The sequence below is a fragment of the Catharus ustulatus genome, chromosome 15, assembly GCF_009819885.2.
Source record: "Catharus ustulatus isolate bCatUst1 chromosome 15, bCatUst1.pri.v2, whole genome shotgun sequence".
NCBI lineage: Eukaryota > Metazoa > Chordata > Aves > Passeriformes > Turdidae > Catharus > Catharus ustulatus.
In genome coordinates, this window is record NC_046235.1 from 17,781,182 (window position 1) to 17,802,969 (window position 21,788).

General features: G+C 51.1%; 1 protein-coding gene across 5 annotated transcripts in view; it reads right to left on the minus strand.

Moving 5' to 3' along the window:
• CSNK1A1 (casein kinase 1 alpha 1) overlaps window positions 1–7,975 on the minus strand; it is a 31,940-nt gene extending 23,965 nt beyond the window's left edge. For 2 of the 5 annotated variants that reach the window (XM_033072965.2, XM_033072964.2), the window contains exons 1-2: window positions 7,474–7,945; window positions 6,578–6,684 (exon numbers count right to left, since the gene is read on the minus strand). In XM_033072965.2, coding sequence (XP_032928856.1) covers window positions 6,578–6,684; window positions 7,474–7,596 — 230 coding nt within the window. In that variant the 5' untranslated portion in view covers window positions 7,597–7,945. Of the gene's footprint in view, window positions 1–6,577; window positions 6,685–7,473 lie in introns of all 5 variants that reach the window. The other 3 variants (XM_033072963.1, XM_033072968.2, XM_033072966.2) reach the window with 3 other exon arrangements.
• Window positions 7,976–21,788: the final 13,813 nt, after the last annotated feature.

A 21,788-nucleotide genomic window follows, 5' to 3' on the forward strand; every position in this document is an offset into this window, starting at 1 on the left:
AGAAAGGGGGTGAAGGGCTAACAAAATCACACACAGGTCAGGAAATTCCAGCCCAGTTTCACACTACTGTGTCACTCACACAATTCCAGTCAATAACCAGCTTCATTCACTACACTAGCAATTATAATAATTACAATGAGGTACAAACCCAGCACAAGTACCCAAAATGTGTGCAAAATAAATTAAAGGATTCAGAAGATACACATTTTTAAAACAATTCAGATCAAGATGAAGGAAATCACTGAATTAGTAAATGACAGCTGGAAGCCACTGGTACAGAAATCCCAAAATTCCAGAATTCTGAAGCCATGGAGGCAATAAAGGAACCTCACTTTGCCTACAGCTCATACAAAAAACCAGAACATGAGCTCAATGTCACAAAAAACTGTTCCCACCACCAGACAAACCATGACAAGATCATTTTGTTCCAACCCAATAAAAGCTCTCCTCAATCAACACCTGCTTTGCCAGGTAACTCATCCTCCACTAAAAGCTTCTGTCAGCTCCATCACTGACTATTCCCACAGGGCTCTGGCAACCTGGAATTACAAACTGAGCTACAGGAGGCTGTGCTTTTGTCACATTAAAAACATCTCCTGCTGCCTCACTGCAGGGAAGGACAATTCTTCCAACACTGGAATATTGAAACTCAAACCTTTACACTTCCACAAAGGTTTATACTCCCATTACAAAAAGGGTGAGTCTGACTTCTTTGACATTACACAGACTTTTGCCACGTTCATAAATGAAGGTGTGTGACCCTATGATTACCCTGTGTAATCCTATGGAATTAAGTTTCACAGCACTTGGGTTTTCAAGCAACAAGTGAAAGAGTTCTCATGACAGAAATGGAGACTGTCAGAAGAACTAAGGTGGAAAAAAAGCTGTTAGAACAAAAATGTAAGGTGAAAAAGCAAGCTGGAAAGAACTTGCTAACAAAATTACCTGAGATCACCTAATTAGTAAGTTTGATAAGTCAGCAGGCACATGAGGGGAATATGCAAGTCTGGAAAGGCTCATGGACAAAGGATTCAGACATCCCACAGAAATCCAAATGGCACTGATCTGGTGAACACTCTGGAACTGTATTCCAATCCTGCCAGCCCTAAGTCATTCACACAAAAGTCTCTAAACTGGCATTAGTCAGATGATGGCACTAAAGAGAAAACACTGACCTCCCTGTAATCACATAGCTCTGATATCCTGAAAAATGTCCCAGCAAAAGTGCAGCTGTCCTACACAGAACCTGTGAACTGGGATCACTGCTGCAAACCCTGTCACAACTCAGGAAACCCAAATCCCAACAAGGGCAGAACAGAGACTGCAGCAAAGATGGGAGGATTGTGACCTCTGCAATCACTGACTCTAACAGCTCAGCAAGGCAGTTATGGAGCTGTGCAATTCTTCATTACAGATACAGGAAAAGGTTATTCACAAAAATCAGGGAAACAATAACTGTGCCTGTGGGTACAAGCATTATCTTTAGGCACAGAAGCTCTCTGGCCAACAAAACAATCACAAGCACTGCCCTGCTGGCCTGGAAAGTTGTGATGTTGCACCTGACTGATTCAGACTCTTCTGCTCCCATGTTGCCAGCACAGACAGCTCCTGACAAATAATGACAGTGCAGACAAACTGGAAGGTGAATTATGCCTGTAAAAATGCAGACACACAAAAGAAAGGTAATCCATCACAGATTCACTTCTAAATTGACACATTTTTATATTTCTGCTTTATCTCCCCTGAAACTGGAAAAGCACTTAACTGTTAGCCAGCTAGGAGTAATAGAAATGAACTTCACATCATATGGCATGACTGAAATCCTGAAGTGCAATATTTAGCAGATGTCACCTAACGTTAGTTGCCATGGAGAGCATGAATTAGGCCACCCAAGCACTAAATAAAGAAACAGCCATGAACACCCCACGCTAAGGAGCTGGCTCCACTCTATAAATACAATTCTGGATCACTTTTTGTACAGTTCTGAGAGCAATACACCAAGGATGCCAGCACAGCTCATCCCCTGAGCAGGGAGGAGCCTTCATCTGCCCAGGGGGGTGGTGCAAACACTCAGCTCACTCCCTGTTCTGCTGAGCTCTTCAAGAAACCCCATTAACACCTGGGAGGAAGGCAGGAGTTGAATTTCCCCTGCAGAAGGCAGGAGGTGCAGCTCAGTGAGAAGGTGAACCATTAATCCACACTGGGGACAGCAAACAGCACTGAGGAAAAGGAGATTTTAATATTATCTCTGCTCATTTGTTTCCAACAGGAGTAAAACTGACCTCAAACTCCAAACACTGAGTTAAGGCAGGGAGAAAAAAATTCAAACTCTGCATTCTCTCTTAGATGCTTTGACAGAGTCCATAGAGATCAAGGAACTTAAGAGTTTAGAGTGGTGGAAAACAGGAAATAAATTTTATTTATTTTCTTAATAAAGGAGCCACGAGTATTCAATTAAAATATTATCCTCCATTTTATTTAGAGGCACATGAAGAGTTTCTGGTTATCTATCAGATGGCTCTACCCTTCAATATGCAGACTAATAACAACAAGTTAATTAATGGTGGGATTTACTGATAGAACCTTTCTTGGGAGGGGTTGGTTTCTAGAGGGTTTAGTGAGTGTTTTTCTGCTTTTCTCATGGTGGTTTGGTTTTTTTGGTGGTTGATTGGGAGGTTTTATGCTGCAGGAAGTCACTGAGAAAACAGTTAAAAATGAAAGTGTTTGAGAGGTGTGTTTACAGCTTTTCAAGCACTGCTTAAAAAAAAAACAACATTTAAAGTGCTTAAGGCAAATCTGGCTGTGATAACTCTTAGAGCTTACCAACCTTGAGCACATTTTTCCATTACAGGTAGTATTCAATAAAGATTTATAGGGGCAGATTCTATTAATAATTATCCAGCAGCATGGCAGTAATCAACCAGAAGCACAAGTATTGTAGATAATTATTTTTTCCCAGAAAACTCGAGTAAGAATCTCTCAACATCAAAATATTTGCAAGTATTGCACTGAAAAATTCAGAAATGTACAGACTGACATTCAGTTTGCAAAAGAACTTTGCAAAAAGAAAAACAACTCAAAAAACACTGAGTAATTTTTTGGTTTTAAATTTACAAATAGCTGATCTTCATCAAGGATACAACCAATAGTGGATGAACACCATAAATGGCAAAAAAATCAAGAGAGGCTGTCCCACATAATCTGAATAACTGCTTTTGTGAATAAAGCTTTACCAGAGTTATGCTGTGAACAAACACCCAAAAAAAAAAAAAAATCAAACACACTCTGCTGCATTTCTCCAAGGCAGCACCAGGAATTGGGGAATAAAGGTGGATAGTCCCAACTAATAGGATCAGTGTCCAGTTAACAAGATTACAGCTCAAAATGCTTTGTCACTGAAAAAAAGAGAGGAAAAAAAGCAAAGGGCAGCTGATGAGGGAGAACAATGAGAATAAAGGCAGCAGAATGCTGGGGGCTGCCCATTGTGTCCTAAAGGCACAGCACACTGCCACAAAGTTAAGCTTGGTTCAACAGCCTTTTGGGAAAAGTTCAGGTAATAATTAAGCAAAAATTTGGACATCGAGAATAAAACACAGCTTAAAAAATTTTGGGGGTATTAATGAAGGTTTTGTGAAACTTTTGGGTTAATTTCAGAAACTTTGTTGCTCTGTCAGGAAACAAAAAGTAGCAAATTTAAAGATCTAAAAGGGTTTAGAGTATTCAGAGAACAAAATTTCCAATTCATTCACACCAATCTTATTTTTTGCTATTTTCTAATGTTCTATTACAGGTGAATTAAGCACCAAGGTCCCTGCTCAACCTCCACAGCAGGTGAAGGCTCACTGTTGACCCTACAGAAACATTAAACTCTTAACCCCAAACTCAGATTTTTGCTCATTGGTTTCTTACAATGAGCCAGAAAGTCCCTCAAATCAACCTTAAATGCTGTAAAAAGAACTGCTTGGCTCTAGATAACTTCAGTGACACTCTGAACAGGTGTTCCTGCAATTCCAAGCTGCAATCACACCTAAAGGCAGAAGGCTGCTTTGGAATCAGCAGCCCCAATGAATGAGCAATCCAGACCTCATTTATTAGATCAGCTCTGAGTCACAGAGCCACAGCAGAGACCACTTGAGTGAGGCAAAATCACATCATGCAACTTCCAGGAAGTTGATTTTGGCCAGTGCATCACTTAAGTAGGTGAAAAATAAAGTCCCTCACTCTCAAATGAGAAACACAAATTTTGGTGTTGATGTGTCCAAGATGTGGAGTGAGCTTTATAAAGCAAGGCAATGGGGAAATCTTGGCATGATTCCTTCATTTCCTATCAAATTCTTGTGCTGCTGCTGTTTAAAGGTGTCACATTACAGGAATTTTACCAAATGCACTGAATTTCCTTCAGCTTGATTCATCCTTGTGAACACAGAGCCAGGAACAGCTTATTGCAATGTGACAGCATATTATTATAGCACAATGGTGGCACATGGATTATCAGGGACACATGCAAAGTGACCTAAGTATTGACTGGGATTCAGAGCACCATGGATTCTACTTCTACTAAACACTCAACATTTTCATATTTGCCACAACCACTGTGCTGCTCCCCTACTCAGCTTCCTCTTAGGAGAAAATAAACCTAAAAATGCTGGTTTAGATTTTCTCAAGCATCACCAAACCAATACCAGCAGCCCAGAGAAATCACTCAAGGAGCATCTGGCACATAAAAATAAATTTACAATTAATGCTGCTTCAGAAAAGAAGTATTTCCAAAAAGACACTTTTCTAGAAAAATACAAAGATTAACTTTGTGAGAACCTGCAAGGACTGACTGATTATCCAATAATCACACCCCTTTAGCACAATGAGTTTATGAATCAGTTTGGTGAGTGTTGCCTCATTTATCCATTCTCAATGGTTTTGGACCTTGGATTATTTTTAGGAGGTACAAGAACATCAAATAGAGAGGAAATTTGTAATCGAAGCTAGAGGCAAGTTTCTCAACATGCAAGGTTATCATCAGTATTTCCCAGGGCATTTTAACTAAATACAAGAAATTAAACAGTATCTCAGTGGAAAAGCCAAAAATTTGCAACTTGGCCTCATTACAGCACCACTCACTCATTTACTTTTCAAAAAAGTAGTTCAAGAATGCCTGCATTTCCAGTTCTGTGATGAAACACCTGATATCTGCTTGCTCTGGCTGTTTTCCCAGTTATCCCTGTTTTAGCATGCAACTATACCATGAGAGCTTTCCAAACTGCAATTCCTATTCTTTCAGTTGTGAAATAAAGGCAGCCACGTTTGAGAAAAGAAGGAAACTGCACTCTCAAAGAAAGAATGCATCTGTTTTCACAGCAGCAACTCTGTTGAAGCTGCGAGTATTTAATTCAGGTATGTTGATTGTATCTCTGCAAAAGGCTGGAGTGGATGAGGACAGATGGCCAGGACAACATTGTCTCCCTCCAGCTCACATTCAGGAGCAGAACTTGTTTGGGGGAAGGAGCTTTTAACCTCAGAAATGCAGATTTGTACTAGGCTTTGTCTGAATTAATACAGAATCTTGGCTATGCCATCGTGAGAACTTTAAAGTGCCACTATTGATCCTGTACAAAGTCGGGAAGGGTTAAATGAAATGGAATTCACAGTTTGACACAGAACAAACTGAAATAGTTTGTGCAGCTCAAGGAACAAAAATCCTTTATGCTATTGTGTCAAGGGAAAAAAAAAACTTTAAAAACAATTATTAACAAAGTTTCAAAAAAAAAAAAAAAAAAAGAACAACTTGTAAAAAGTCTGGCTGGAGAAAACTGAAGTTTCATGTAACTCTTTAATGCCCAGATTCCAGCATCGGGCACAACACCTGGAGGAATAACCCCTCCAGGAGTCATGTACCAGCGACTTTCTTCCAGATCAGGAAATTCTGCAACCCTGCCCAAAGTTTCAGCTGGAATACGAAGCAAGGAGCCGCATAATGAGGAACTGGGAGGGATTAATCCCAGCCCTGGTGACGCATCTGTTGCGGGCAGCAGAAAGGAGCCGCTGCCATTTCATTGCTGCTCCAGGTTCTCTCCGCAGTCTCGAGGCTGGCGGCTCGTAACTATGAAAGGAAAAAGGCACAAGCCCGAGCACGTCCCTTGTCCCACCAGGAGAAGGGGGAGGGTTAATCACGTCCAGCCGCCATTTTCTGAGCGGAGCAGGAAGACATGTTGAAAAAAAAAAAAAAAAAAAAAAAGAGAGAGAGAGAGGCAACAAAAGAAAGCAGCCATTTCCAGGGCCGGCTCCCAACTCTCTGCCTCTCGGAGAAACAACCTCCTCACACTTTGTTCTAATGGCCACAAGAATTTCTTGCTGAAAGACAGCGGGCCTGCCAGAGGGATCCAGCGAGCTGGAGAGCTTGGAATGGAGCATTTCCCCCCTTATCAGCCCCAATCCTGCATGGATAAACTTCATTTCACGGTGCTGCCCTGCCTCACACTACAAAGTATAAAACAACTGCCAATACACAGTAAGGAGCATGACCAAAAAAAGTCATGCCAAGCATCCAGAAACACCACTGGCACACACGGCTGCTTCCTACCGTATATGTGGGATGCCAACTCCTCCCTGTAGGATCTTGTACAGTTTGCTTTCATAGAGCAGCTGGGGGTGCCGAGCCTTCTGAGACTCCAACTTCACAGCAACTTCCTGCAGTGAGAGGGAACAAGGAGTCAGGGCACAGCGTCCACCGAGGTTTTTTTAAGGGGCACAGCAATTCCACATCCCCCACATCACACACCCCTGATGCAAACACTTTTGGGTATGTATGTATTTATTATTTATTTCCCAGCTGGACGTGCTCGCTGCATTTTGTGGCGTCTTCCAATAGAATCCACATCGCGGTGATTTGTACGTAAATATCCATGCCGGGTCATGCATTTCAGCTAGAGAGATGTGGAGTCTTCAGAACCACTTAAGTGAGGAAGAACATACGTGGGTGTTTCTTCTTTACAGCTCAGAGCCGTGAGGGGGAGGAAGAAAAGAAAAAAAAAAACAAAGGAAAAGCTGGAAAAACAGGGGGATCTTCTTTGTTTCTATTAGTGTTGATAAAACAAGATACAAAGTGTTCCCCAGCTGAGCAGAGGAAGAGATGCATGGCGGGCGAGGGACGACGACTTCGACCACTCACAAAACACAAATATATTTAAATATGTTTTCCCACAATGGTTTTTGGCTCTTTTCTCCTCTTTTAAGTGCTGGGTGGGGGATCCCACGACCGCAGGGCTCTGCTTTGGAAAGGACAGCGATGGGGAGAGGGGAACGAAGAGCCTCGGGGGAAAGGAGGGGAATGAAGCCCCTCATAGAAGGGAAAGGAAAACCCTGGGGGGAAGGAAGAGCCCAGCCCGGGCAGCCGGAGGGCACAGCCGGGGGCAGTTGGGGCTCGGAACGGCCACGGAGCCCCCGGGGAGCTGAGAGGGGAGTGCGAGCGGCCCTTACCTCCCCGTTGGTGATGTTGATCGCCAAATAGATGTCCCCGAAGGAGCCCGACCCGATCTTCCGCACCAGCTTGTATTTGCCTCCGACAATGAACTCGGCCTTGGAGCCGCTGCTGCTCGCCATGGCGAGGGGCGGCTCTCGGGCCCTCCCGGCCGGCTCGGCGGGACAACGAGGGCTCTACGGCCGCCCCCGAGGAGGGGAAAGGGGGCTGGAGCGGGGAGAGCGGCGCAGCCAAGGACGGTCCCCGCGCTCAGCTCCAGCCGGGGCCCTCGGGCGGGCGCCCCCCCTGCGCGGCTCTGCGCCGCTCCCCGGCTCTCGGCGCGCTCCAGAAACAGGAGAAGCGGCCCGCGAGGTGCTGGTGAGAGCAGGGAGGGGAAAGGGGGGGACTCGCGGGGTCGCGGCGGCCGCCGGCCGCTCACTCGGCCGCCGCCGCCATCTTGTGCCTGAGCCGCTGCCACCGACACAAAATGCCCCCGGCGCGCGGCCGCCGCTTCTTCACCGCGCGGGGTGCGCTGGGAGCGGGGCTGGGCGCTGCCGCCTAGACCACGCCCCCTGGCCACGCTGAGCCAATCACCGCCCTCCCTCAGCGCCCCGCCCCTCCGTTCAGAGCGGTGATTGGTCGCTCTGTGGGCGCGCGCATGCGTACAGAGCCGTTGCGCCGGTTCGGGCGGAAGAGGGCGGGGAAAGCGGACGTGCCCTCACTCGCTCTTAAAGGGACAGGCGGCCGCAGCGGGCGGGGGTCGTGAGGGGTTTTTTTGCACTGCCCACACACCCCCCGGGCCCTGAGGCACCGGGAGATCCGTCATAAAAACGGGGGCTGGAGCTGGGTCAGCCACCACTGAGATACCACTCCACATATGGTGCTGATCCCAGCCTCTCTCAAAGCCCAGGCCTCAACCTGTGTGTATGTTAACGGGCTGGTTTGTGGAGAAATAAATACACAACAACTTCATTCCATGGAGGTGTTTAAGCCAAGGCTGGATGGGGCACTCAGTGCTTTGGTCTGGGTCACAGGGCGGGATCGGTCACAGGTTGGACTCGATGATCTGGGAGATCTTTTCCAACCCAAACGATCCTGGCATGTTGTGATTGTTTCCATGACCGAGGCCAAGCCCTGGAACAGCTGCCGGGGCTGCTGTGGAGTCTCTCACTCTGGAGACATCCCAAACCCACCTGGATCCATTCCCATGCCCCCTGCTCCAGGCCTGGCCCATCTCCAGAGGAGCCTTCCAACCCTAACAAACCTGCAATTCCCTCAAAGCCACAATCCCATTCCCAAGGGGATCATGGTGCTAGCTTTTCGCGCTCCATCGCCCTTCCCTGCTGCACAATTCACCCTCAGCCCCTCTCCCTGTGCCTGTTTCCCTTCCCAATGCAGTGCTGGGTGTTCTCTCCAGGTGAGCACCAGGAGCAGCCCGTGACCCCCAGACGAGGACACCACAGACAGAGCCACCCATCACAGCCACATCCCTGCAGTGTCACCTTCACCTGGCCACCAAACCCAGGTGTCTCCTGGCCAGGGTCACCCTGCCCCAGCAGCTTGTGCTCCTTGCTGTCTGTCAGAAATTAAATCTCCTGTATTGCCCCCTCTCTCTCTCTCTCTCTGTGAGTTTTCCCTCTGCAGAAACACCAAACTGTGAATTCCCGGTGACTCATCATCATCACTCCCTGTCACAGCGGCGTCTTCTGCCGTGCAAGGCTACATTTGGGAAATGATTCAGTCTGCAGGAGAGAGAAAGCTCCTCCAGTAATGTAGCTCATGGAAGTAGAAGGAAAGCCTACTCAGGGTGTCTGCTTTGAAGGCAGGCAGGCAGAAACTGCCTCCCAGCTTGCCTGGTGCACCCAAAGCCATGGAAATAATAAAAATATGGATTTTAAGACCTGTCTATGCATGGATTTAATTTTTTTTTTTTTTAATAGCTGACTGCTTTGGAGAAAAGTGAGATGGAGAGGTCCAGGTTAGGACATATCAGTAGGATATGAAGGTGGAGGAGTTCTCTCAAAGAACAGCATCCACACGGTGGAAGAAGCTCTTCCTGAACTCACCATGCTGCTTTCTAGCTTGGTAAAAACACTTTCTGCCTGCACAAGTGCAAAAGAGCTCTGGCTTGTGTCCATCTGGCTGTGAGGCAGGAAGGGAAATCTGTGATTTTCCTCAGTTTCCTCCTGTGGTGGACTCAGCGAGCTGCAGATGACTCCACAGTGCGAGACCGAGAGGATTGGAGAGGGAAGATTGGCACTCAGCAATGCCCTGCATGACAAATATCATCTCCAAGTTCCCCTTGTGTTTCAAGGAGCTTAAATCCAAGGTTTTACTACAGCTCTCTCTGTGTCTCTGATGAAAAAATTGAAATGCAAATGACTCAAAATCAGCCAGATGCACCAGAAGGAAAACGATGCTCCGAGAACGAGCTGGCCTCCAACTCATTCCCACCTCGGCTCTGTCAGGGAGTATTCGTGCAGGCAAGAATATCCTCACTCCTGTCACTCACAGGGATTGTGGATCTCGTGTGGGGGATCTGGGATGCATCACACACTGCTTCAGGGGGCTGGAGCTTCAAGGGCAAATGAGGTATCTGAACATCACAGCCGTTGCTGAAAGCAGAGCCCCGTGTCCTCAGGTGCCCCCTGTGATCTGCAGACAGCTCAGGGCTGATGTGCCTCTGTGGCCCTTTGGGGCTGTGCTAATGGCTGTTCTGGATGGGATCTGAGCAGCTGGGAGGCGTTTGGCTTGAGTCACGTACCCTTGGAGGAGCTGGAAAAACAGGTCTGGAGCTCCTGGGCCAGCAAAGAGCCCCATGCCTGGCTGTGCAGGAGAGCAGGATCTGCTGGGCTAGGCAATGCTGCCACCTCCTGCCTGCTGGGGACAGCTCGGTGTCCTGGGGACAGCTCGGTGTCCTGGGGAAAGCTCTGTGTCTGGGGGACAGCTCTGTGTCTGGGTGATAACTCTGTGTCTGGGGGACAACTCTGTGTCCTGGGGAAAGCTCTGTGTCTGGGGGACAGCTCTGTGTCTGGGTGACAGCTCTGTGTCTAGGGACAGCTCTGTGTCCTGGGGAAAGCTCTGTGTCTGGGTGACAGCTCTGTGTCTAGGGACAGCTCTGTGTCCAGGGGACAGCTCTGTGTCCTGGGGACAGCTAGTGTCTGGGTTATAGCTCTGTATCCAGGGGACAGCTTGGTGTCCAGGGGACAGCTCTATGTCTGGGTTACAGTTCTGTGTCCAGGGGACAACTCTGTGTCCAGGAGACAGCTTTGTGTCCAGAGATTGGATTTAAAATTCTAATTAACTGGCTCTGAAAATGTCATTTGGGAGGGGAATTTCAAGCTGAGCTGACCCAAGGTCTCGCTGCTGCTCACACTCAGGGTGGTCTCTTCATCCTCTGTCCTTCATACTCTCCCCTCTCACTGCCCAGCTCTTGGCAGCTCAGCAGACCCTCCAAGAGCTCAACTCTTTAAACCTACAGAAAATTTTCCAAAGGGTTCTCCTGGTGCTTTCTCTGGGTTAATGTTCTGCCAGGCTGGTGACTCTGATGGAGCTCCAGGGGACAGTGCAAGGGTTGTCCCAGGCTGGCAGTGACATGGCAGAACAACAGATTGGAAAACTGAAGGAACAACTCCCACAGCCTGGAAAGGGGCTCTGCAGACACCAGGAGAGAGCAGGAGAATCTGTGAATTCCCTGCTCACAGGGACAACACCAACCTCCTGTCCATTATTGTTTTTCACATCTTTCAAGGCCACTGAGACTATGAAACATCTTTTATCTGCATCCCTTGAGAGAGTGAAAGGAATAAATCCTCTCTCTTCCCTGTCCAAAAGGCAGGGCAGGAGTCCTGCTGCACAACCAAGCCTCCGGTGTGAGCAGCCCTTATCTTCATCCCGAGCTCTGACCTGCTCTCTGAAGTGTTTATTGTCTCAGAGAGATGGAGAACCCAAGACAATTTTACCCCATTTTCCCTGTAAGTGAGTAAAACCCAGTACAGGCAAAACCAAGAGAGCACCAATGGGTGTCACTGAGTCCTGGCAGCCAAAATCACCTCAGAATCCCTTTGCTCTTTGCCAGGAGGGGCACTGAGCTTCTGCCACGACTGAGGGACGTGTGCCAGTGAGATCTGGTCCCACTTTGCAGCCCCAGCAGCTCCTGGTGAGGGACACCTCTCTGTCCTGGCACACACCTCACACCTGCAGCATGTCCTTCACACAGAGACCTCTGCCCTCCCTGCTGAGCCCTGCCTTCAGCTTTGAGCTGACCTCAGCTCATCCTCCATGCAGCTATTTTTAGCAGAGCTTATGGTGTTTGGGAAAACGGCTGGAGAGGAGCAGCTTGTGCCAGCAGGAACCAAACCAGTTTTGTTCTGGGACCCTGTGAGAGGCAGCTCATCTTCAGACACTGCTACCCAAGCACAGGTGGCTTTGGCACCCTCCTGTCCCTTAGGTGGCCCTTGCAGAGCAGGGTGACGTGGGGCTCACCAGGAGGGATCCTGTCCCTCCACATTCCATGGGCAGCGTCCTGCTGGACACCCACCCACGCCAAGGGCACCCAGAGGTGCTGCTGGCCACCAGGGCCACTTGTCCCTGCCCTCCTGGGGCTCCCTCCCCTGCACTGGCACAGGGCTGTGGGGAGCCAGCCCAGGGAACCGCTCCAGGTTGAAAATAACTCTGTTTTTCCGGAACAGTCTGACACTGGCAGCCTTTGCCAGGCTGGATCTCAGTGCAGAGCTTCAATGCCAGTGCTGGCACGAGGCAAGAGGCACCATTATTTTTGGCAGGGCCGTCTGCTCCAAGTGTTTGCACGCAACCCTCAAAAAGTTGTCAGCCCCTGTAGTTACAGCCTGCACAGGAGATGCCTTTTTGCCTCAGCAGGGATGTGAGCAGCCGTGAAATCGTGGGATTTCATCTCCAGCTCTGCTGCAGGGGAGCAGAAAAGACTCCCCCACTAATGCCAGACCTTCACCCTTGAGCTCATCGTGTCTCCAGGCAGATCCCAGCATCCACAGCCATGGAAAGGACACAACAGGCCCTGGAGATGGCACCTGGCTTTGGGACAGAGGCACAAATCTCATTCTTGCAATGCTTGGATTGAACCAAAGTGTCCAGGGAGGTGTCCAGTGCCACTTCCAAACCTGTAAGAAGTTAGAGGGGAATTCCTCAGACTGTGATATTCTTGGCTGTTTGGAGAGAGGATTTTTTTTCTTTTTTTAAGTACTAGAGGAAAAGGAGGATTTTCAAGTAATTTGGATGATTCACAGGAATGTTGGTAGTGCACAGCTGAAGCTCCACCAGTGGACTTGCTCCCTGGAAGATTTTCTTGCAGTGTCTGTGGAGCTGAGGCTTAAACTTTTCAGTGATGTCAGGGTTGAAAATGTTTTGAGTGCTTGAGAGGATGCACTGGGAGGTGAGGAAAGAGAATCTGAGGAAGTCATGGGCCCAAAAAGATGGAAATAGCAGCACAGCTGATTCACTGCATGTCAAGTGCTGTGGAGAAGTCTTCAGCAGCAGCTTCTCTGGTGCTTTTGAATTAATTACCCCGCTGGTGTGCAGAGTTCTGGTGTTTGGCAGCCAAGGCACATTTCCTCTGTGGCTGCTTAAATCAGTCAGGTTCAAATCACTGAGGTGAGTCTGCTCTAACACAAAATAATTCAGCTGCTGGATGACAGCTCATACACCTGGGAGTAAATCATCCTCCTAAGTGCAATTTCTTGAGCCATTTTAGGGAACATGGGTTTTATACATGTCGTGTGCTGTGCTTTAGGATGCCAGGGAGGAAAAGAAGAACAAGAGCAGCTGGTGCAGTGTCTGCTGCAGGTCCCAGTGCAGCCTCTGGCTGTGCTTGCTGGGCATTGCTGCTCTCCAGTGGCAGAAACAAATGAGCACAGTCTGTCCCACCTCTTTTTGGGGTGCTCTTTATTTCTTTTTTTTGGGGAGAAATGAGCTGGAGCTGAGGCTGGAGCTGTCAGGACATTACACCCCCTTTCCATTTTTTTAAAGCAAGTTCCTTCCTGCCTGAACATCTCTACTCAATGAGCTTTTCAGGTCATTCAAAAGCTGATGCTTGCTGAGATTAAAAAAAGCCCCACAATGGGTTGAGAGATGCTGTTTGATTATGGCTGAATTTTTTTCTCTCCCCTCCTCCAGAGATCATCACGAGCTTATTTGGGAAGAGCACAGGGTGGAAAGTGCCAGATGAGGGGAAAGGCTCATCACATGTCATTGTCAGCACAGCACTGGAAATATCACTAATGAATCAATCAACCCCTGGATGCACAAAGCCCTGCCCTACAACCCCTCTGGGGCAGCAAACAGGACATGTGGGTCCCATTTCAGGGCCTGGGGAGCAGAACAAGCAGATGAGGGAGGGATGGGCTTGTCCTGCTTGGATGCACTTGGGAACAAGCTCTGTCAAGGGCTCCTTCACTGATGGGTCCTCAGCGAATTTCAGCACTAATGATGAGAAAAACAAGGTTTATTTTTTTGCTAGATTTAAAAAAGTTTAATAAAAGCCAGTAATAATATAAAATGTTGTAAGGGCTGGGTGCTTGGCATTCAGCAAAGAGCACACTTGTTGTTTTGGAGACACCCTTTAAATTTATCAGCCTGTTGTATATTCATAGACCTATCATACATCTTCAAACTTTTCTATGAACTATTTTCTATATTCCAGGAACTGTTTTACATAGTTACTCTTTGACTTTGCCTTTTTAGAGCATGTGTGCTTTTTGGCTGTTGTTTGAAATTTTTTTAATCAATCTTAATTTGGGCTGTGGTGTTCAATTTTTACAGACAGTAGGTGCTGATAATGATATATCAGTAGTAGGTGTTTTTACTGGGTGTTATTGAACCAAGCAGGCAGTTCACTCACTATGTTACTCTTAAAACTATATCTTAAAAACCCTTTCAGCAGCTGGGTGCCTTGAAGAGCAGGGTGCAAATGCAAATTTTGGAGCAGCACCAGCCAAGGATGAACCTCCCTTGTGCTCTGCACAGCACAGGCTCCCTCTGCAGCATCCTCTGCCCAGGGGAGCAGGTCCTGGCAGGGGTGCAGAGCTGCAGGGACCAGATTTGGCTGCAGAGTGGGAGCACAGCTCTGCTGGTCACTGTGCTGTGCCTGGTCCCGTTGGCTCTGAGACTGGCTGAAAATACAGCCAGGATTATTTGTCACTGCCTGAGCTCTCGTACCCACACTCCTTCCTGAGCAGCTCCTGTGGGTCTGGGAGCTGGTGGCTGATGGCTGGCACAGAAATGTCACCCAGCAAGGACATCTCACCCTGATGACGGTGCTGCTGGCTCAGTCCAAACCTCACTAGTACCTGGGGAGAAAATCAAAATCTCCTGTGACTCAAAACTCATCACCTCTCTCCTAAGTGAGGCAGTTCCTGTGCTGTCCCTGCTGTGACTCTGCCTCCAGAGGGACACAGGGTGTGGTGACTGAACAGTGTGTCCCCACAGCCAGCTGTGTTCCCACACTCCTGGGATCCCACCTGCCATCACTTGAGGAGATTTTTCCCTTTGAAACTTCTCAAGAAAATTCAGACATGTGGGACCTGAGTCCCCTCTGCAGAGAGACAGAAATCTCAGTCCAGAAGGGAAGGCAGGAGTGCTGAGTGCTCACACAGGGTGGATGTGCTGCAGCCTTGGGGAGCAGCAGGTGACATTCCTGGGGTGAGGAATGGTGTGCCATGTGTCCAGGGGGCTCCTGATCTCTGGTTCCATCTCAGGACAGCAGGTCAGAGCCATGTCACAGCTGCCCCATACTCTGCCTCTAGCTGTGGCCCACAGCTGATTTTTGCAGTATTCTTGTCCCAAGAATATCCCCTGAGCTCCCCCCAGCCTTAAGGAAGGCAGTTCTTTGTCTTTAATAACCCAAAGGATTTTTCTTCCATGAATTCATCCAGTTCCTGTTTAAATGCTTTGCATCTGTCACATCCTGTGGTGAGGAGCTCCATGGTTTAACTACACATTGCACCAAGAACCACTTCCTTTTCCTTGTCCCAAACTTCCCTGCAGGTAGTTTCGTTTGGAGCCTGGCTGGTGAGCCATCACCTCCCTGCCCTCACACACCTCCCAGGGCAGGGCAGATCTGCATCACACCCCTCTCCCTCATCCCTTCTCCTGCCATTCCTCCTGCAGAGCTTGGGGCATTCCTGCTCCCCCTCTCTGAGCCTCTTCCACATCCCTCTGGAGACAGGGAGATGGGGAGAGCTGCAGGCAGCATCCCCAGCGTGGGCACATCACCAGCTCACACAGTGCCAGGGCTTCCTTTCCCACCCTCTGCTTCTTCCCTGCTCATTCCCAGCACTCAGTTTTCTGCTTTCTCCGCTCCAGGCATTTTGGAAACATCATTTAGCGCAACACCCAAGATTCCCTTCCTGGGAGGAGTTGTACCAGTCAGTCTGCCACTGCGCTATCAGTGTTAGGACTGGTTTTTATGTGTTTTCCCTGCCTTTTCCTGAGTTCCCTTGGCTGCCTTGCAGTCCCCTGCTCAGGGACAAGGACCCAGCAGCCTCAAAGAGCTCGGTGCTGGTGCCAAACGTGGTCACTTTGCTGGCCCTGCCCTTTTCCAGATAATTTGTGGACACACTCAATGGCTCCCCACAGGTAACACCCCTTAGCTGTGAAAACAAACCTTTTATTCCAGCCCTTCCTTTCCTGCCTGTAACAACTGCTCTGCCTGGCAGGTTTTTCCTCTCTCCCTCCCATGTCCCTGAGGGGCTCTGGTGGGAGGGCTGGCCGGACATGGCACAAAAACCAGGTTTCCTTCCCCAGTCCTTGCAGGATGGCCCCGTGGCCAAGAGCAGCAGCCAGGCTTGGCACAGGGTGTCGAGGCTGGTGGCTCTCACCAGCATGGCCTGGGGAGCAGGCGTGGGCTGGTGAGTCAGGGCTGCTGCAAGAGCTGGAATCTCATTAATAATGGAGACTCATTAATAATGGAGACACTGTGACACTGCAGCCAGGCTGTGGCTGGAGGGAGGAGGATGGAGCAGTGGCTGCTGGCACACAGGGGAGCTCTGCTTTAGAGACAGGCAGAGTAACCCTGCACAGGCACTGCCACCTGGGCAGAGCTGGGATAACCCCACAGCTTAGGGGGATTCTGAGCTGTGCCTGGCACCCAGGCTGAGCTGCCAGAACTGGGATTCCTGGCCATCATTTTATATTCCATGGCATGAGCTGCTGGGTTTTTTCACAACAAACTCCCCCCCAGTTAAACATCCTCCCTGCTCTGACGTGACATGATGGGGAGAGGAGGATGTGTGGGCAACACCATGAGCTGGCCACCTCTGCTGCTGCTGAGGCTCCAGGGACCTCTGGAGCTCTCCTTCCACCTCTTTCCATCCCTTCTGGCTTAGTTCAGCCACATCTCCCTGTTTTCTCAACCTTGGCATCTGGCAGCCCCACCAGTCCCAGCGCTCTGAAGCCTCTGGTGATTATTTCTCCCAAAATGAAGGCCCAGGCATTAGGCTGCTCTTGGCTGTGAACTTCCCCAGGCTGTAGCACAAAGCTCAGGGCTGCTCAGCCCTCCCCTCCTTCCCGGCAGAACCTGCCAGGTCTTTGTTTTCAGTGTCCTCACCGTGCTGTGAGACCCAGCTGAGCCCCCTGGGCTGGGTTTCTGCCTCCAGCAGTAAAACAAGCACCCAGTGGTTCTCTCAAGAGACACCTGTTGCATTTTCCTGTGGCAGAGACACGAGCCCTGTCACGGCACAGGCATTCCTGGGGGTGTCAGTGGAAAAAGGGATGGGGGGATGGCACAGGGACAGCTTGAAGGGGCTCTCGCCTCCCTGCCACCCCTCATTTCTCTCTGAAGCAAGAGAATCCAGCTCCTGCAGCTCCTCCTGCACAGGCAGCAGCTGCTGCTGCGACTCCAGAACAAGCACTCCTGCAGGAATCTGCCTGGAGGAGCTGGGGGGACTCTGACCCCAAAGGAGAAGGGGATGTGCCTCCCCTTGGCTTCTCACACAGCAGCAGCACCCCGGGGTGGCCGTGGGCAGGGGGTGCCCGGGTGAGTGGGGTGCCCACAGGAGAGGAGGAGGAGGAGCAGCTCACATGGAGTTCCAGCTCTGTGGGTGGGTGGTTGTGATGATGCAGCAGGAGCAGAAATCCTCCAGAGTCAGGCAGGGAGGAGATCAGTATTGGATCAGTGGAAATGAGTAATCAGCAGAAACCACCAGAATTTTCGGAACTCTTCTTGCTTTTCTCGTGTCTTGTCACCTCCTTGCTGCAGGCAGCCTGTCCTCAGTGGGGTGTGGGATGCAGCAGGGATCCTGTGGGATGTTTTGGGCAAGGAATGTTGTCACTGGCACTGCTCCATGGTGGGGTGTGGGTGGCCCTGTCTGGGGCTGGACTGGCCTGGACACTTCTGCCCTTCCTCCCAGAGCTGCAGACACCTCTGGCTCTCCCTGCATTCCAGCTCAGGTGCCCATGGCTTGTTCTCACCTCTGCATCCTCCATGCTGGCCCTGAGAGAACATGAATATTAATATCACAGCATTCAGTGCCCTCACACCAGCCTCTGGCTTTCTCCTTGAGCTGTTGTCACCACCAGCTGGCTCAGCTGGATTTGTGACAAATGGGTGAAAGGCCCAGAGTCACCAGCCCTGGGAGAGAAATGGAGATCTTGGGGTAGGAAAAGCAAGGCAGGGAAGCAGAGGGGACAGGGAAGGACCACAGGGGCTGGTGGAAATGAAGCTTCAACACAAAATTGTGGATCCAGGAGGCTTGTGCTGCTGTGGCCTCAGAAAGGCCAAGAGGGGCTGAAGCCTCCTCCATGAAGGAGGCCCATAAATAACCCTCTTGGAAATAAAGAGCTGACTCTTCGTTTATTCTGCCTAGATCAAATCCTATCTGCTTATTTTTAGGCTGTGCTCTGCCTCGTGGTGCAGGCATGTGGCTGGAGCCTGCAGCTCCCTCCAGAGCCCTGGAGCTGACAGCATTTCCACCTGCCTGGGAGCCCTGGCTGGGTACCTGGATGGGATTATCCTGAGCAGGCAGGCACAGCCCTGCTTCCCTCTTAATCACATTCACTGGGAAGGGAAGGAGGAAGAGGAAGGAATGATATCCCTGTGGTTTTTCAGGAGCTGGTGGCAATCTCAGCAGAATGAAAACCTTTAATTCCAAAGGTTTTTTCCTCCTTTCCAGTGGCTGGGGCTGCAGAGCACGCACAGATTGTGGGGCTGCAGGCGAAGTCCACTTCCGAGCCCTGGCGTGTGGGAGGAAGTTTTGTGATTAGGACGCACCTGGGAGCACATTCTTGAGCTGCTGTTTTTCTCCCTGTGTTTTCCTTTCCATCCTGAATGGCTGATAACAGCCTGTGGTCACCAGGTCCTTTCTAGATGGGAAAGAAATCCAAAGAACAGTAAGAATGGAAGAGATTAAACAGAGGAAATGTAACTTTCCTGTACAAACCTGCTGCTGGGAGAGGAACCCTCGCCTGCTGTTATTAGGCAGAACCTGAACTGTGGTGCTTTGCATGGCTGGAAGCTGTGTTTATTTTCTGAGCAAGCCCTGTTTAATTCAAAGTTTGTCTGGAGCGTTCCCAGAGAGCCCCCTGATGGCTTTAGCTTTCATCCCAATATCCTCAGCATTAATGTTTGGAGTAGGCAAAACAGCAAAAGGCTTTGCAGGAGCCAGCAAGTTCAGGGTGAGATGTAGGGTGGAAATAACCCCCTTCCAGGTGAGGTGATGCCTTCTGCCAGATGTTCCTGCCTCCCATCCACCTCCCTCTTCCCGAGGCTTTCACCACGTCCTGTTTTGAGCCAGAACACAGAACCACCATCAGGTGCTGCTCCAGCCCCTGGACTGAGGCTGTGCTCATCCCTCAGGGAGTGGCACAGGGGATCCCACCAGCCTGGGGTTGGGTTTTTTATTAAATCCTGCCAGACAAAGGGTGGCAGAGCAGTCCTGCTGTGGCAGTGGGCAGTGCTGTGCAGGTGGCTCACCTCTGCTCTGTTGTGCACTTGTGCAATGGGGTTGCACCAAGCTGGCTCTGCTGCAGGAGCAGCCAGTCCTGCCTCTCTCCACAATCCCACACATGGGAGATCCCACTCCCTGTTTGTGTTGGCAGGGTAGGAGCACACCCAGCTGGGTGCCAGGGGCCAGCCCACCCTGCTGGAACACTTCAGCTTGGCTTCACCTGAGCACAGCCCTGGCGCACAAACATTTGTGCTGGACCAGCCGGCGCCTGATGTTTTCCTCGTGTGAGGAGCAGGGCAGGCAGCCTGCTGTGACACCTCCTGGGGCAGTGACAGCCCTGTCACACTGCTCCCAGTGCTCCCTGAGCCACCCAGGTGAGGCAAGAGGAGCCACAGCCCCAGCCCAGGCTGGCTGGGAGGTGTGTGGTGCCAGCAGCAGGGCAGGAAGGAAACAGCTTGTACTGAGGGAAGGAGCTGTCAGGAAGGAGGACAAGCCCATCCTGCAAGGAACTCGCTGGAGCCAGGCAATCCAGCCTCTGAAAAACCGGATTGGAATGGGAAATATGCCGGAGGGAACACCCCTGGTTGAGCTGGCCTGGGAGGAGCTGGGGCTGGAGGTGTTGGTCCTGCCCGGTGGGATGAAGATGCTGGGGGAGGAGGGAGCTCTGCCCTGCTGGGATTCCCTCGTGGCTCCTGTCCTGGACCATGCAGGATGTGCTGATGGGAGCAAAGCAGCTGTGATGTGTCTCAATGGCTTTGTTGGACGTGGCTGTCAGAGATGGAGCTCTGAGGATGGAGCTGAGAGCTGCTGGCATCAGAGCAATGCCAGCCCAAACCTGGGCAAGGACTGCACCCCTGCTGCCACCTGCAAGGGAGGAAGGACATCTGTGTCCCCAAGGCCACAGCCAGGCCATGCCCTCACTGCCCAGCCCCATGCCCATGTCACTGCCAAAGCCCACATGGCACAGACCAGCCTGGGAATGACAGCCCCACACCCAGGGCTTTGCTTGGGGCCCAAAATCAACAGCCAGCCTCTCCGTGGGCAGGATGGGGTGCAGGCAGGGGGACAGGATGGCTTTTGTGGCAGTGGGAGCCAGTGGAGCAGGTGCATGTGGGTCCCTGTGCTGCCCTGCCCAGGCTGTATCACAAAGGGACACACAGGGAAGGGTTTGGAGTGTTAGAGAGCTTGTCCTGGCCCATGGGGAGTTTTGGATCCAGTTACAGACGCTGCCTTGTCCTGCATGAGTCACTCAAGAGTCCTTTTCACAGTGACACTTTCTGCACAGCCTGGGTCAGCCTGGAAAAACCCCGGTGCTGCCATCTCCTCCCTGTGGTCAGGACGAGGGATCAGCCTCTCTCCTCAATAGCTTGTTTATAAGGATGCAAACACCTCACCAAGTCAAAAAAAAAACAAACCCAACTTCATGCCAAGCAGTGGCTGGTTCCCCATGCCCTAATGTTGGTTATATTTTCATTTCTGTTTTCTCTGCCCTGTTCCCGAGGCTGAGCAGCTGGTAAGGGACAGTAGAGCAGAGGGGCTGTGCCGGGGACACGCCTGACCTTGGGATAACACGGGAATGTGTTTGAGGATGGGCTGTGCGGGCACCGGGGCATCACTGGGGCTGTACAAAACAATGCCAGGGGGACATGGGGCACCTGGCCCTGCTATTCTGGCAGGGGCGAGGCGGTGTGTCCTGTGCTGTCCCGGTGTATCCCCTGCCCTCCCAGTGTGTCCCGTGCTGTCCCAATGTGTCCCCTGCTCTCGGTGTGTCCCGTGCTGTCCCAATGTGTCCCCTGCTCTCGGTGTGTCCCCTACTCTCGGTGTGTCCCCTGCCCTCGGTGTGTCCCCTGCTCTCAGTGTGTCCCCTGCTCTCGGTGTGTCCCCTACTCTCGGTGTGTCCCCTGCTCCCGGTGTGTCCCCTGCCCTCCCAGTGTGTCCCCTGCTGTCCCAATGTGTCCCCTGCTCCCGGTGTGTCCCCTGCCCTCCCAGTGTGTCCCCATCTCCCAATGTGTCCCCATCTCCCGGAGTGTCCCCTGCCCTCCATCCCAGCCGCTGCCGGCACACTGCACCGGAGGAAGGACGCACGGCAATAGCGGCCCCGGGGCAGGGAGATCGGCTGTTCGGGGGGACAGCAGCCCGTGCCGGGTGCCGGTGCCGGCGGGGGCGGCGCGATCGGGGCCAGCCGGTGCCAGCCGGGCCGGCCGCCAGCCTCCCCCGCCCGCCGGGCGTGCGCAGGGACCGCGCAGGGACCGCCCCGCTCCGCCGACACCGACTGCGGCTGCTGCGGGCCGGCACCGGGCCGGGGCTGCTCGGGGTCCCCTGCTGGGGTCACCCTGATCGGGCTCCCCTGCTCGGGGTCCCCTGCTCGGGATCCCCTGCTCGGGATCCCCTGCTGGGGTCACCGTGCTCGGGATCCC